At 39.5% G+C, this 17134-nt stretch overlaps 1 protein-coding gene across 11 annotated transcripts in view; it reads left to right on the top strand.

The window, feature by feature from the left end:
* Positions 1-17134, top strand: part of Tanc2 (tetratricopeptide repeat, ankyrin repeat and coiled-coil containing 2) — a 496754-nt gene that overhangs the window by 382612 nt on the left and 97008 nt on the right. For all 11 annotated transcript variants that reach the window (XM_029570133.1, XM_029570139.1, XM_029570138.1 and 8 more), the window contains 2 exons: positions 3422-3588; positions 7064-7671. In XM_029570133.1, coding sequence (XP_029425993.1) covers positions 3422-3588; positions 7064-7671 — 775 coding nt within the window. The remainder of the gene's footprint in view (positions 1-3421; positions 3589-7063; positions 7672-17134) is intronic.

Raw genomic sequence — 17134 nt, 5'->3', positions numbered from 1 at the left:
CATTGTGCTCCTCTAGAGGATTACTGGTATTTGGTGGGGATATGTTATTTTGGTTTTTCATGTTATTATTTTTTCTCTGTGATTTTGACATCTGAGTTTCTTTTGTAGTTTCTGATTCTTGTGTGAGACTCAAGCCTTCAAGTTTAGATCTGCTTCTTTTTGTAAACTTTTTGGGTATGAAAAGCTGGTTCCTCTAAGCCTCCGGTTCTCTCCTTTGATTTTCTATTGGAGTGGCCAGATTGCTTTTGTCTTCAGGAGTGAACCCACAGAGGCCCAAGTCAGATGAGGATCAGATGCTCTCAGGCTTTCTCGTAAGGTCTGGATCCCTCCAGGAAAGATTTTGGCCTCAGGAATTTGGTGGTTGGACTGGCCTGGGAGCAAAGCCCAAGAAAGATGCTGCTCTAGGGCAGCTAGTGGCCGTTCCACCCACAGGTGCAAAGGAAGATGGGGGCTGGAAGTAGCCCCAAGGGCTCCTGGGGACTGCCCTGAGGAACTGGGTTGGTCTGGATTCCAAGGATCAGGAAGAGGAAAGGTCAGCCCTGGTGTCCAGGAAAGAGGTTGGCAGTCATGCAGGCCCAGGGAAGTAGAGGGATGTGAGGGCGGGGCCAGGCCCAGAGTGCTCGTGGGGACCCAAAAAGGAACTGGGTTGGTCTGGATGCAAAGGATCAGCAAGCAGTGGTGGTTCCCCAGGTGTCTGGGGCGCCAAGACAAGGAATGGGACAGGACCCAGGCTAGAAGGAGAGACGGATGGTGGAGATGGGAGGGTAAGTGAGGCTGGGGGAGTCAAGGTGCGCAGGACCTGGATTGACTTACCCTGGAGAGAGGCCTGTGGGTCGTGCAGGCCCATGGATACAGAGATTAAAATTCTTTTAAAAATTTATAAATGCTCAAAAAAGATATGAAGATGTATTCTTGTAAGGCTAGTTGCATTTGAAAAACAAAGTCTAATGACCAGTAAGGTCTCGTAAGTATATAATTGGCAAGCCTCATTTACCAAAGAAAAAGGAATTATTTTGGCAATAGATTTCATTGTTTTATAGCATCCATAACATTAGAAAATTCTTTGCATTTTTAAATTTAAATCCTAAAAAATTATGATGGCCTTATGTTAACATGCCATACTGACTTCTTAACAGATGAAGCATTTATTGACATCTCATAAACCTACATTCATAGGTGTAAGTAACTCCTTCAGAGGAAGAGGAGAATCTCAGAACAAACAAGCAAACCCCTGCCCCCGATTTAGAGAAGCAGTGTATCCCTTTTTACACTGCTAGTGAATCAAACACAGCACCTCCGGTGTGGCAGGCAAATATTCTACCATCAAGCTACAAACCCAGCCCTTATTAGAAAAAAGAAATGATATATTTTACTCATGGAATGAACAGTGTACTATCCTGGAAATTTGTGCAAAGGAAAATTTCATTTTATTAGTACATGAATTGCTTCATTCATTAAGACATCCAGGGTGACTGAAATGGCTCATCAAGAAAAGACACTTGCCTCCAAGCCTGTCTACCTGAGTTCTGTCTTTGGGGACCCACATGGTAAAAGGAGAGAACTGATTCCCACAAGTTAGTCTCTGACCTCCACACATGTGCCTTGACACATATGAGTACATGTGTGCATGCATAAATAAAATTACATAAAATGTAATAAAATTTTTGTTTAAATCCATGTCATGTTATAGAATGAAAATGTGGCACACATTCTTGATCTTTACACTTAAGAATTTATTTGAAATGTTTGCCCCAAAAATAATTTTCTGTGGATACATTATTATCAGCCTTTTTCTCCTCTTGAAGATCTCTCTTCAGAAAGAATCTAGGTGGAGTTAAAAGATAGATATTTGAAGGGTGGGGACTATTGTGTGCTGGGAAATTTTTAGCAGTCATCTAGGAAAGAACGCTGATTTTACCACTTGCCTGGTTCCATTGTGTATAAATTCCCAACATAACTAGTTTCAGGCTATCAACTTTTTAAAAACTAGCTCTTAAAAAAATAAAAAGTGGGCTCTCCTGACCCTCCAGAGAACTGCTCCATCACACTAGATTCAGGGAAGGTGCTCAGCCAACCAAATATACCTAAAAAATTCCTCTGTGGACATTAAAGACATAGAAGCTTCAGGGAGCCAGAGTCCTCAAAATCAAGAATCTAACAGCTCCCAGTTGCTTATGTAAATTCATTAAAGTAATTCCTCTTTTTTTTCCCCTTAATTCTTTGGACTCTGTAAAAGACTATTATGTTTTCTTAGTGCCCACATCACTTAGAATACCACTCTATTAATAGTCATTATCATAAACTAGAGCTGGAATCCATAGTTCATTTCTTTTCCTAAATGTAGCCACTTAAATAGTTAAAACTCTTTGGCCTTGAAATGTAGTTCAGTGGTGCACTTGCCCAACATGCACAGGGCCCTGGTTTCAATCCCCAGTACTACACGCACACACACACACACACACACACACACCTCTTCATAATTTGAGGACTGAGTTTATAATATTAATATACTGAAATTAATTCCCTTATAAAACTTATACTTTAATAAAATTAACTTATTAATTGTACGTTCATGTATAAAACCAAAATACCATGTATAGTTTGTTTTTTACTTATAAAGTCAAAAAGAGCCATCATTTTCCAGACCTTTTATTTTAAGCCTAGCTTCATTTCCTCTTCAGATAAGGCCTATTTCTTCATTAGATACCCAGAAGTGTTCAGGAATTATAGTTATTGAGAGCATAAGCCTGAAATCTCACTAAGCCACCCTTAGCCTGAACCTAAAGATAAGCTGATTTAATCAGTTTAGGATGGAGTAGAATCCAAAAGGGAACTAAATGCCAGCACTACTGTCTACATGCGTACTCCCCTGGGAAGGTCACTGAGGGGCCTGTCTCATTATTGTCTAGGAAGCTGCCAGGTTCTTATTTATAGCTGAGAGCTCTGTTCTCTGGTCCTCCATCCTCTCCTTCCTAGTACACATTCACGTATAGTCCTATATACTACTTAGTCTCTAAATTAGACCCCCTTTTGAGAATTTCCAAAAGACTATATAATATGTTATCTTTAATGCTATCAGATTTTTTTTAATCTATTTAGCTTTTACATGTGTGAGAAAAAGAATTTCCATATAAAAGTTCTCATAACTCCAATTCTTAGACTATCTCGCAAGTGAAAATATGGGGATTCCTGAAAGTAATACACATATTCAATTATGTGACGAAAGCTTTAAAAGTGTGATGAAAAACAAAATTTAATTCACCAAATGATTTCGTGTCTTTATAAGTTATGTACCCTGAGCATTTGAGGCCTCATAAGAGGCCTTTTCTGATACTTTTCTCCAGACTGATATGTGATCAAAGACCCAGTAAAAACTGGTCTATTTGGTAATTATGAAATAATTTGTTTCTTTCTATCTCAGAGAGAAAAATCCCAGATGAAGATTTCATCATTTTAATTGATGGATTAAATGAAGCAGAATTTCACAAACCGGATTACGGGGATACAATTGTATCATTTCTGAGCAAAATGATTGGAAATTTTCCTTCTTGGCTCAAACTAATTGTAACAGTTAGGACCAGTTTACAGGTATGTGCTTGCTTGCTTTTGAACCATAAATTATCTCCCATGCAAAGGGCTTAAATTGAAAGGGTTCTGGAACCTCATTCGCTTAGAAATGATTCTTCCTAAGCTTCTACATATCCTAGGGCAATTAAGAGACATGACCTAGAAAGATCATTTTTTCTATATATGACTCAAGTTCCTATTCCTATTGCTCTGGATAAGGTTGGGTAAAATGTTTTTCAACATAGCATTAAAGGACTGGGTATGTAATCTGAGCACTGGGGAGGCAGAGGCAAGAGGGTCATGAATTCAAGGTCATCCTGGGCTACATAGTGAGAACGTGTCTTAAGGTGGGAAGAAAAGAATAGCACGAAAAGAAAGTGTGGACTTTGTCCTGAGGGTAGGAGAGCAAGGAAAAATGTTCAGCATTTTGAATCTGTTTCACATTCTTAATCATTTAATACTATGCAAAATTTCATTCAGTCTACACTATAGAGTCAGATTTTTCTATTTTTTCCTCACTGCTACTTGAATAATATTTTTTGTAGTTTAAAAGTAGAATTGTTTCTCTGAATGCCTCTGTAATAAATATTGTCAATATTAGAGCTTTCAAGTAAATTTATTGCAACTCAGAGATAAAGTTTTGTTTTTTTCTGTTTTGTTTTGTTCATCTCCTCACTCATTGACCACTTAATGGCCTGAAAGACCCAGAAATGTGGAAGTGTGTATGTAAAAGTACTTAGGCTCTGAAGTTACAGTGGAGTTGGTGTCTCCTGTTCTTCACATCTTCACATGTGGGTTGAAATTACTCCTTCTTGATAAATATTAAGATTTCCTACAGCATACATGCACTCCACTCTTTTGATGCAGTCCACTTTTATTAATAATTAATATACATAAGAGTCACAGTAAGTTCCCCACCTTTTCCCTTCTTCCAGTCTCCTACTGTTATTCCTATATATTGACCGGTTATATTTACTGCCTTCCATGATCAGAAACAATATGTCTAATTCTAACTATCACCTTATCGATGTTTAATAGTAATCTCAACTTGAGTTAAAGAAAGTAAATCAACATAAACACATCTTTACAGCTAAAATTATATATAATCTAATTGTTGGACAGTAGCTTCATTGTTAAAAGATAAATAGGAGAAATCTCCAGGAACACAAAATCTAGGCTTTTTGTTTTATTTTTGGTTTTTCAAAACATCTACCTCATTGTATATCCCTGGCTAGCCTCAAACTCATGATCCTCTTGCCTCAATATCCTGAGTACTGGGATTACAAGTGTGTACCACCACACCCAGCTACAGTCTCTGTTTTGCACATTTAGACATAAACAGTATCATCTCAGATAATAGTCTCATAATGTCATGTATAATAACAGAAGAAATGTTAAGGTTGTCTAGGAAGGTAGAGCAGCAGTCCTTCATTTTTCCTCTATGCCAAAGAATAAAGTACTATGTATGTTCCAGATGTCACGGGTGAGTCCAGACCTCAGTGTCTACATGGACAGAGACCTGTAGGAACTTCCCAGATGCTTCATTCACTTGAACAAAGAATTCCTAAAAATCCTGTTTTTCATAAATTCATATGTGATTATTCACTGCTTCCACAGACATTTCTTTGATATTTAGAGTATGTTGGACACTGTTCTAAAGAGTAAGGATTCAACAGTGAATAAAACACACAGTGCCTCTGCCTTTCTAACACTTTTTTTAGTAAGGAACACAAAAATTAAGTATAATTAGTCATATTCTAAAAGTATGGGTAAATGTCAAATACAGTGAAGCAGATTATAGTAGCATAAGGGGATAGAAGTGATAGTTGTTTTAGATGATAGGAGAAGCCTTTCCAAGGAACCTTAGAATGTGATGAGATCTGATCTACTTTTTTAAAAGATTTCTTTGTGTGCTGGTTGTGTAATAATGAAATGTAGAGGATGGAGAATGTAAGCAGAAACACAGGTGGAAGTTGATCTTGTCTTAGATGAGTGATAATGGAGACCATGTGAAGTAGTCATATCTGGAAAATATTTTGAAGGAAAGTCAAAAGAATTTGATGAGTCAGATATTGTAGTACACACCTGTAATCCCAGCATTTGGAAGGCTGAGGCAAAGAAGATCAAGAGTTCAAGGCCAACCAAGGCTACATAGAAAGACTCAAGAAGGAAAAAGACTCAGTAACAAACTGGATATGGATATGAACAAGAAAAAAAATGAATCTCTGGTTTGTTGAGCATGTGAGCAAACACTGTCTTGAGGAAAAAAGATCACAGATACCACCAAGGATTTAGTGGTAGAGTCAATGGCAGTGCAATTTGCCAACAATTTGTGATTGGGTTTAGAATTTAATAATTTTGACTTAGTTGCATTAAATTTATCTGTGAAACATCCAAGTATAACTGTTGAGTACACAGAGATAGAAGGTGAGAACTTGGGGAAAATTAATTAAGCTGGCGCAGATGATACCATGTAGATATTTAGAGCTGTTCTAAGGAGTGGGAATGGCTGGAGAAGGAAAATAGATGAAACCAGAGGCTGAAATGGGCTGGGAAATGAAAGAGAAGTCAGCAGAAGAGACCAGGTAAAACTAGCCAGGGTGAAAAGGAAGTGAAAAAAATGCTGAAATTAACTCCCCCAAATGCTGCATAAAGGCGTGGTCAGCTGCCACATGGCTGAGAGGCCAAGGAAATGAAAACTGAAAACTGACTCTTGGATTTGGCAAGGTTCAGGTCACTAGTCCTCTTGGCAGGAATTTGATAGGAAAGGACAGAATGGCATACATGAGAGTCATCCTATCACCTTCACTCTATAATTCCTAAGCAGATTGCTAGAAGGCCAAGCTTTCAGCTCCAGGACCTCAGAAACCCTGTGTTAAATGCAGTTGTTAGGAAACTTAGAAAGCCATATTTTTTTTCATCTTTTTTTTTCATCTTTTTTTGGGGGGCGGAGATGGGATCTCCCTGTAGCCCCAGCTGTCCTGGAACTCACTATATAGACCAGGGTGGCCTCGAACTCACAAAGATCCGCCTGCCTCTGCCTCCCAAGTGCTAGGATTAAAGGTGTGCACCACCACGCCTGGCATTCATCTTTTCTTAAGTCACATTTTCATATGATATTATTTTTAATTCTTAAACATTCCCTTACTGAATTGTACTTTGGCATTATACCATGGTTTACACTGAGAAAAATTATGGCCAAAGACTTACGCAACACTCTAGTTTCTGTTTATTTGAGGAGAGTTGTTTAGAATAATAACCATGAAATCACTGCTAAAGTATCTTACAAAGACCAATAAAAATCACCTTAAGTCTCAATATTAGGAAAAGCAGTGTTCTTACTGTGCACATAGTTTGTTTGAATCTCTGGATATCAGTACTTGATAATGTTTTCCTCTTTGGCCACTCAGAAGTTCAGGATAAATTTCTGGACTCATAGTTTATAAAAGTTAGGGGAAACTGAAGGTCTTTCTGTCTCTTTCTCCATCTATTTTAGGAAATTACCAAGTTGCTGCCTTTCCATAGGATTTTTTTGGATCGACTAGAAGAGAATGAAGCCATAGACCAGGACTTGCAGGCTTACATCCTGCACCGGATACACAGCAGCTCAGAGATCCAGAATAACATTTCACTTAATGGCAAAATGGACAATACTACATTTGGCAAACTCAGTTCTCATCTCAAGACCCTCAGCCAAGGGTCTTATCTCTACCTGAAACTCACATTTGACCTCATAGAGAAAGGCTATCTAGTGTTAAAGAGCTCTAGCTACAAAGTAGTTCCTGTTTCACTCTCTGAGGTTTATTTACTCCAATGCAATATGAAGTTCCCAACTCAGTCTTCCTTTGACCGGGTGATGCCTCTCCTGAATGTGGCAGTGGCCTCTCTCCACCCACTGACTGATGAACATATCTTCCAGGCCATCAATGCTGGTAGCATTGAAGGCACACTAGAATGGGAAGATTTTCAGCAGAGAATGGAGAACCTCTCCATGTTCCTAATCAAGCGCAGAGACATGACTCGAATGTTTGTGCATCCTTCTTTTCGAGAATGGCTTATCTGGAGAGAAGAAGGAGAGAAAACCAAATTTCTCTGTGATCCCAGGTAAGATATAGCTCTGTAATAAGTAACTCTGAGCCTATAAGTAACTCTGAGCCTATCTTGTACTTGCTGCATGGAGCATGGATCCTGAAGGCAGAGAAAAAATGCCCTTCAGTGAGTGCTTCCCACAGAGGAGACATTAGCTCTGTTTCCTCTCAAGGCAAGGCAGTGGTGAGTTTAGTAATATTTTTCTCACAATGTTATTGCCTAGGATTTCAACATTTACATAGGTACTTAAACTGCTCTACATTCCTGTGTTTAAGTGATTTACAGTGACCCCTCCCCAACTAGGAATCACAAGCCATAATCAAGTTAGCTTATGTGACAGATTTCCTTGGTGTTCTTCAGATACAGAAAAAGAATTGGCATACTGCCCACGTCATTGACAGAGCACAATTATTTTCAAAATTATTTTCAAAACCCTTTTAAAAAGTAGAATCTTAAGTCCTGTAGCTGAAAAAAATGAAGATCAGATTAACAAGTAGTACCTTTAGGTAAATATGGTGTCCATACCCTCATTTTGCTATAAAGACCTTAAAGATACTAAATTACTTGCCCCAAATCATAAATTTAATAGGTGGGAGAAAAAAGGAGGGACAAAAACAGATAGCATATACCACCACTCCCCTTCCTGCATCTTTGGCATACCACATGAAGAAGTTTAGCTGACCACTCTCTGATGAACTTGACCCTGACTTGAGACTATTTCTCAGTTCATAAAACTTAAGTTAGGTATGAACACACTTCCTGTTTTGTCAAACAGAATCTAGTCTCACATCCTTTACACCACCCTTTTATGAGAATTATTTCATTAATAATGTATTTTCAAAAGTACATTTATTACTAGTTTTCTGGAAACAAAGACCAGCAAAGTAGCTGGCAAATGGAAGTTTTTCCTGGCTCAGAAAGAAGATAGGCTGAATTTGCCTATGCCTCACACTGTGACTCACCAGAGAGACTACAGCTCTTACAGTGCTAGGGTTTATTATTCCTGTGACCATGCTCCTAACCAGACCTTGTTATGACATTAATGTTTGTCAGCATGCCCCTCTGCCTACTTCATGGTGATTCATTAGAAAACTCATTCCAGATTTTGATGGTGATACTAAGCCAGGCAGAAGATTTTGTGATATTTTCCCAGAGAGAGAAACTTAACAGTGAAACATGCTATGATGGAAAGAACAGGAACTGTTGAGTCTTCTAGGAATTGGCCTTTGGAAAAAGTTACATAATGATTCTCAGATGTAGATTTATTACCTTCATAAAAGCAGTAATAATTCCTCCTTCCTACAGCTGGTGAGCATTAAGCAAGGTCTCATAGTATAATACCTAGAATAGTACAGAATACGAAGAAAGTGTTCGGGCTCTGTGCTTTTTCCTCCCCTCCCTTTGTAATACTAGACCCTTCAGGTGTGCTTTGTTAACTTAATTCTGTGACTAGATAGACAGAAACACTTTACTACTCTTAGCATTTTGATGCACAGATTTTTTTAAGCAAATAATAACTGAATCTGGGACTCTATAAGTTGTATGACATTCACAAAAAGGTTTTACTGCAAGTAGTACCCCACCCTTATATATTTAAGACCTCCAGCAGATAAGAAACTGTAGATAGTATCAGTCCCTAGATGTATCATAACTATTCCTAGTCATACTTGAAATGTAGTTGGGAACTACATATTTAAGAAAAAAGGATTTGGAGATAGATGGGGGGGCTCAGTGGTTAAGAGCACTTGCTCCTTTTACAGAGGACCTGGGTTCTATTCCCAGCACCCTCATGGTGGTTCACAACCACTTGTAAATCTAGTTCCAAAGGATCCAATGCCATCTTCTTGAACTCTGCAGACACCGGGTACACATGCAGTGCACATGCACACATGTAGGCAAACACACATACACATAAAATAAAAATAAATCTTTTATAAAAAAAGAAAAATTTTTTCATCTAGAATTTTTTAAGCACCTTGAGACCACTTCCTAAGCAATTTCTTTCTAGCTGTTCTATTTTCCCATCCTGGAATGCATCAGATGATTGAAAAAAGTAAAAAAGGTGAGTTCCAAAACAACCAGACTACCACTGAATTAGCAGTATGCTCACAAAGGATGAAATCTTCAGGGGCTCCCAAAGGAGAAAATAGGGATTTTATGTGACATATCATAGCTATGTAGGCTCGTGTTCTCGATATTGTTTGTTAACTAGAAGCATGACAGCATCAGACTCGTACAAATACTTCCAACTTCAAATCCAGGATAGCCTGTTCTCTGGTGATTAAATAACAGGTGCTGAGTGGCCATCATATTTTTTTGTAATGTCACACAGTAAAATTATAAACAGAGAGACAGCCTGAGAAGGTGGGTTCTGACCTCCATCTGTATAGCTGCTGGAATCTCAGCAGACCGCCAGAGAGTGCCTGTTCCCACTTCCCTCTAGCATAGGGGCTGAGAACTCGGGGGGCTGCCTTGAGAGCACCTGGCTGCCTTCACGTAATGAAGCCTTTGAGAGGGAATTGATACTGATTCTAACCACTCCAGCAGCTATCAAAATGCCTGAAAGCAAATCCTGAATCCATCACTCTCGAGTCCAGCTTTGGCAGACAAAAGAAAAATGAGGAGGAACCCAATAGAGGGATACTTTTGGAAGCTCTCATCAAGAAATTCCAATGGACTCTCACATGAACATTTGAAATTTTCCCTGTTCTGTTTTTTTTTTCTAGTTCCCTGTCTAGAACTTGTAATGCTAATTACTCTTGCCTTTACTTCTCCTTCACATCTCCTATTCACCAGTCAAGGACTTTATTTTCCCCCTACAGATAAGAGTTATGCAATTTAGGAGTCTTTTAGATAGACCCACTGGAGGGGTACCCAACTTGTCTCACCCTGCATCCCTGTTCAGCATGGAAGAAGCCAGAGCCATGTGCATCCTGATTTCCCTATCCACAAGCTGGATAACCTCTTCAGAGGATGGTGTGATAAGAATAGAAGGTAGGAATTGGCTAGGCAGTTAGGATAAAAAGACCCCAAAGAAAAGTAGCCAGTTTCTTGGCTAAAAATCAAAATGCCCTTGGGCCTCTTAGCAACATACTCTGTTCCAGAGGCCAAAAATGTCAAAAGTATTTGGGAGCTCTCATCTAATTCTTAAAAGATTTTAGGGTTACCTCTTCAGAGGGAGGGAAATGTTAGAGTAGCAAAAAGCCCCATTTAAAAAAAAAGAAGAAAGAGTGCATGAAGTTATCAGAAAAAAAGTGATGGGGAGATATGGGAGGAGTTGGAAGGGAGTGTGCTGGATAGCTTTAGTGTCAACTTGACACACCTGGGTTGAGGGAGCCTCAACTGGGGAATTGCCTCTATTGGACTGGCTTGTGGCCATGTCTGAGGGGCATCTTCTTGATGAGTGATGTGGGAGGGCCCAGCCCACTGTGGGTGGTACCACCCCTGGGCAGGTGGGCCTATGTAGCATAAGAAAGCAGGCTGAGCAGGGGCCAGGGGAGCAAGCCAGTAAGCAGTGTTCCTCCATGGCCTGTGCTCCAGCTCCTGCTTCCAGGTTCCTGCCCTGAGTTCCTACCTTGGGCTCCCTGATGAACTGCGACTTGGGAGATGTAAGACAAATAAACCCTTTCCTCCCCAAGTTGGTATTGGTCAGAGTATTTTGTCACAGTAGTGAAGAAACAAACTAGAACAGGGAGGGAGTGGGCATGGATTTGATCAAAACACCTTATATGCTTATATGCCTGTATGAAATTCTCAATAAATTACTTAGAGAAAAAGTTATAAACAGAACCAGGAGTTTTCAAAGCAGCTTCCTTAGATTTCATTTCAGTTAGAATTCAACCTCCTCTTCAGCACTGGCCAGCCACCAGCCTTGTTATGAAAGTGTTAATCTCAGAGTATGAGACTCCCTGGACCAATGAAATAGAGTTTAACTGAGAATTTTTGAAACACAGAGTCCATGGGGCCTTTCAGAGAAATTGGCTGCAATTACTTTCCATTTCAGACAGGTCTGATTAGTAGGACTGTCTCCAGGTAGGTTTTATCTTTGTGACCTTCAGCTTCCTATATAGTTTTCCACTTCTGTTTCCCATGTTCTCTTCAATTCTCTCGAAAGTATCTAGTGTACTTCAATAGACCAGGGTAGACCAACCCAGTGCCTCTTAACTCACACCAGGTGAGCCAGAGCCCAAAGTATGTATCCATGTGTAAGGAGCACTCTCAGGGAACACACCATCCTTATTTCTTCCAATTCATTTTCCTAGACTTAACACTCAGCTGTTCACCCTGAACTTAGTAACCTTATTAAGGAATTAATCACAGATGAGAATATCTTACTGGTGCCCAAAATTAGTTAATATTCATCAGAAATAGGCCACCTAAGGAAGTAACTTCAGCCTGAACTGAAAAGATCCAAAAATTGGGGTAGGGGAGCAAAGTTAAAAGTCAGTGCTGCAGTTGATACTGAATTTTCTTCATTTTAAACATCAGACAGCCTTCTGTTCCAGAATCTGGAGATTGACATGTTAGAATTATCTAACATTTCATCAACATAATTGTGATAGAAAGAAATGGGTTATAGACAGTATCCTTTCCTGGCTTGATAACTGGGGTGTGTGTCTGTGTGCCTGTATGTGTGCTTAAAATTGTCACTGAGGGGGCTGAAGAGATGGCTCAGTGGTTAAGAGCACTGACTGCTCTTGCAGAGGACTCAGGTTCAATTCCCAGCACCTACATGGTGGTTAACAACCATGTGTCGCTCCAGTTCCACGGAATCTGACACCTTCTTCTGACCTCCTCAGGGCATTGCACAACACGGATGCACTTACACACATGAAAGCAATACACTCATACACATAAAAATAATAAATAAAATATTTTTTTAAAAAAAACTATCACCAAGGGACTAGAGAGATGGCTTAGCAGCTAAGAGCACTGGCTGCTCTTGCAGAGGTCCTGGGTTCAGTTCCCAGCACCCACAAGGCAGCTAATAACTGTCCATAAATCCAGTTCCAGAGGCTCCAACACCCTCTTCTGACCTCCATGAGCATGACACAGGTGCACCTTCCTACATGCAGGCAATACACCCATATACATAAAAAATAATAGTAATTTTTAAAAATTTATTGCTGAGCTGGGCATAGTGGCACAGGCCTTTAATCCCAACACTCGGGGAAGCAAAAACAGGTGGATCTCTGCGATTGAGGCCAACCTGGTCTACATAGCAATTTCCAGGTCAGCTGTGGCTACAAGGAAACCCTGTCTCAAAAAGACCAGATAGATAGATGATTGATAGATAGATAGATAGATAGATAGATCAGACAGATGATAGATAGATAGATGATAGATAGATAGATAATCACTAAAAAATCATTTCTGTCACCGGGCATGGTGGCACATGCCTTTAATCCCAGCACTCAGGAGGCAGAAGCAGGCAGATCTCTGTGAGTTCAAGGCCAGCTTGCTCTACATAGCTCCAGGACAGCTGGGACTACAGGGAGACCCTGTCTCAAAAAGACCAAAAAAAATCATTTCTGTCATCAAAACTTTGTTTGCTACAGGATCTCACTTTGTAATGCAGGCTGGTCTCAAACTTGTAATCTTCTGGCCTCAGCATCTCATTACAAATATGCACCACTATGTCCAATTTAAAACTTCTTTCTGACATTAAAAGACTTGGTGTTTTCGTTCTTTATGAAAGTATGCCCCTGGGATCTCCTAAGACTAACCCTCACCACCTATTCTGCTTCTGTTTCCTGCTCTTCACTCCCTACATCCATCATATCTTGAATTTAATTTGTCTTGTTTTATTCCCTGGGGCACTGAAATGCAGATTAACTCACTAGTCTAATAAACTAATCCCTACTATTATACTAATAGTAAGGAGGTAAAAAACCCATTTAAGGTTTCTTCTACATTTTAAGTGTTGTGGTTGAGAAAAATGGGCCCTAGCTTTTGTTATCCAACCAATTGGTGACTTTGATAGTATAAATTTGACATTGATAAACAACTGGGGGCTGATAGCCTTGTGGTATTATCTTTAATTAGTGCTTAACATTTCTGTACCACATTAGGCTAGCCCTGATTAAATTTCCATACTTTTTTTCTGTTTCCTCATTATCTCGTTTCTTGATTTCTAGCCTCCCCTACCCTAAGAACAGCTCCCGTGGGGGGGCGGGCAGAAATTAGAAGGCTTGGCTTTATTTTTTAAATATCTGAATAAACACAAGAAGCTTGTGGGACTTATGTAACTACTATAGAGATTACACAGCCTGTGACATCATGATAATGGAAGCTTAAGTTGGTTTGACCTGGTTTCCTCAAACCAGAAACAGCAGATATTGTGGTGAGTAAATAGAGGGGAAACTATACAAATCCTTCCTTTACCTACAGGAACAGTTGTGTACATACTTAGTTCTTCTGACCAGTTGATTGCTTATAAGTAATGGTTTGTTGAGATTTTGTTGGATATGGATTACACATTCACTTAGTGAATTATCTTTTGGAGACTTGGTTCTCCAAAATCTGTGCCACAAAGCAAGGTCTCAGAGAAACAAGGTGTCTAAGGTTAAAAAAAAAAAAAAAGAAAAAGAGGATGTTCTCCCTAAAATGAAAATTAACTGTACCAGCACCCTGTACACAAAATGATGAGTTATAATTTGTGGAATTTTTGTTTGTTTTTTTTAATCCAGGCCTGAAGCTGTAGGCAGAATGAAATTTAACCTTACCCTCAGTGAAGCACAGACTCAAGATCATTGCTTCTGATACCTACAGCAGTATCCCACAATAAACCCACAAGTTAGATGTGGGTTCTCTTTCCTAAAAGTGTTAGTAGAGACCCAATACACTGATGCAGAATGGGAAGAAGGAAAAGACTCTTGGCACTAAATCAGCCCTTAGGAACTCTGAAGTGGCTACATCAAAGGAAGAGGAAGGAGTACCACCCATCTTTGACTAATATGTGGCTATTAGTAGCTGACCTTAACTCCCTGGAAAAGTTAGCTTTTTGTTCTCTTTTTACTTCCAAGTCTTCTCTACCACTAAGGAGAACATTTTTTAACTTATTTTTTATGTGTATGAGTGTTTCGCCTGCAATACCCATGGAGGCCAAAAGAGGGCATCAGATCCCCTAGAACTGGAATTATGGATGGTTGTTAGCCGCCATGTGGGTGCTGGGAACTGAACCTGTGTCCTCTGCAAGAGCAACAAGTGCTCTTAACTGCTGATCCATCTCTCCAGCCCCACCCCCAATGAATATTTTTTCCTCTTATCTCTCCATCATCAAAAATAAGCTTGAAATTCAAATCTGAACTATTACTTTTGTAACCTAAAGTCATGGTTTTGTTATATGATGCAAATGAGAAATTATCTGACAATCTAAAATATCCCACAGTTCTGCAAGGTTGTTTTCATTCAGTATAAGTCATGGGATCTACAACTATTAGTCAAATAGGAAAACTATTTCTGTCTTTTAAACTGTCTAGCAGAAGACTGAGGATTTTTTTTTGTCTTTTTCGAGACAGGGTCTCCCTGTAGCCCCCAGCTGTCCTGGAACTCACTATGTAGACCAGGCTGGCCTTGAACTCAGAGATCTGCCTGACTTTAGCTCCCAAGTGCCAAGTGCTGGGATTAAAGGCATGTGCCACCGTGCCCAGCTAAGACTGAGGGTTTTATTCAGTGGTAGTATGCTTGCCTAGCATTTGTGAGACCATAGGTTTGATCCCCAGCATCACACACACACACACACACACACACACACACACACACACACGAAATAAAAATTAAAAATGAATCATCTAGGGGACATGGTGATACTTTCTGTAATCCTAGCTTCAGAAAGCTGAGGCAGAAGGATGACAGGTAGAGACCACACAGAGTCTGGGCCACACAGCAAGCCCCTGGCTCTAAAAATAGAAAAACTAACCATCAGAAGATGGGTACATTTCTTTTTCCTTTTCTACATCCAAAGGGAAGGGGGTTTTAACTATTTTATTATTTTTCTTTTATGTGTATGAGTGTGTTGCCTGCATTGTGTGTAAGTGCACCCATGTTGTGCAATTCCTGCAGAGGTCAGAAGAGGGTATTGGATCCCCTGGAACTGGAGTTACAGATGGTTGTTAGCCACCATGTGGGTGCTGAGAATCAAACTTGGGTCTTCTGCAAGAGCAGCCAGTGCTCTTAACCACTGAGCCATCTCTCCAGCCCCAGAAGTTTTTTGTGTTTTTTTTCAACTGGTAATAAGAATTTTTCCAGTCATCTACTAAAAGCCCAGTTAAAATTAAAAACTATTTATACTGTTTTATTGTGATAAAAACTCTTTAAGAATTTTCTAAGCCTATGTATACACAAATAGTTCTTTCTATGATAAGATTCAGATAGCACCATTTTATGACTTGGCAAGCATACATGCTTAGCACTTATTCATAAAACATTTATAGAAGATCCAGCAAACAAAAACACAAACGGGATTTATATTCTTCTGTATTGCTTGATTTTACTACTAGAAAGTACACTGCTTTATATTCTTAAGATTACATACATAACTTTCCTTTTTTAAGATTTATTTATTTTTATTTTGTGAGCATAAGTGTTTGCCTGCTTAATATGTATATATACCACATGCATGCCTGTTGCCTGAGGAGACCAGAAGAAAGCATCAGATCCCCTGGAACTGGAGTGACAGATATTTTTAGCCACCATATTTGTGCTGGGAACCAAACCTCGGTCCTCTGCAAGAGCATCAAGTGTTCTTAACCACTAAGCTATCTCTCCAACCCCTACATAGCTTTTCTTTAAGGTTGTTGTGGACAGTATAGCAAATACTGGCTTAAAATAACTTTATTTAAAAATCTAAAATGGAAAAGAAGTAGGTGATTGGGAGGATTTGGGGTGTGGAGGACTAGCCTTGAACTCATAATCTTCCTTCCTTACCCTTACAAGTGCCAAGATTATAGGTATGTATCTCTATGCCCAACAAAGAAATGTTTTAACATTGAAGATTGTATAAAGGACAGGGGACATGGCTCAGATGGTAATGTGCTCAGTGTGGAAGCATTAGGGCCTGGGTTTGATCCTCAGAACACACATAAAAGAAAACCCAGGCATGCTGGCATACCCTTGTAATCCCAGCACAGCGGAGGTAGACAGGTGTATTCCTGGGGCTCACTGGCCAGCAAGCCTAACCTAATCAGTGAATCCCAAGTTCCAATGAGAGACTTTGTTCCAAAAATCAAGGTGGATGGCTCCTGAGGAACCCCTGAGGTTGAAAGTCAAAATCTTGCTTCCACCCACATGTCAGCTAACAGCCATTCCTAATTCCAGTTCCAGGGGATCCAACACCTTCTTCTGTCCTCCTCAGGTACTGCACAACATGGGTATACTTACACACATGCATGTAAAACATACACATAAAATAAAAAATAAATTTTTAAGAATGTTTTTAAATTATTTATTTAATAACCACATACTTAGAAGAAGCATT

The sequence above is a fragment of the Nannospalax galili genome, unplaced genomic scaffold (genome assembly GCF_000622305.1).
Source record: "Nannospalax galili isolate Female #2095 unplaced genomic scaffold, S.galili_v1.0 scaffold1023, whole genome shotgun sequence".
Taxonomy (NCBI): domain Eukaryota; kingdom Metazoa; phylum Chordata; class Mammalia; order Rodentia; family Spalacidae; genus Nannospalax; species Nannospalax galili.
This window is presented reverse-complemented; position numbering and strand designations above follow the sequence as displayed.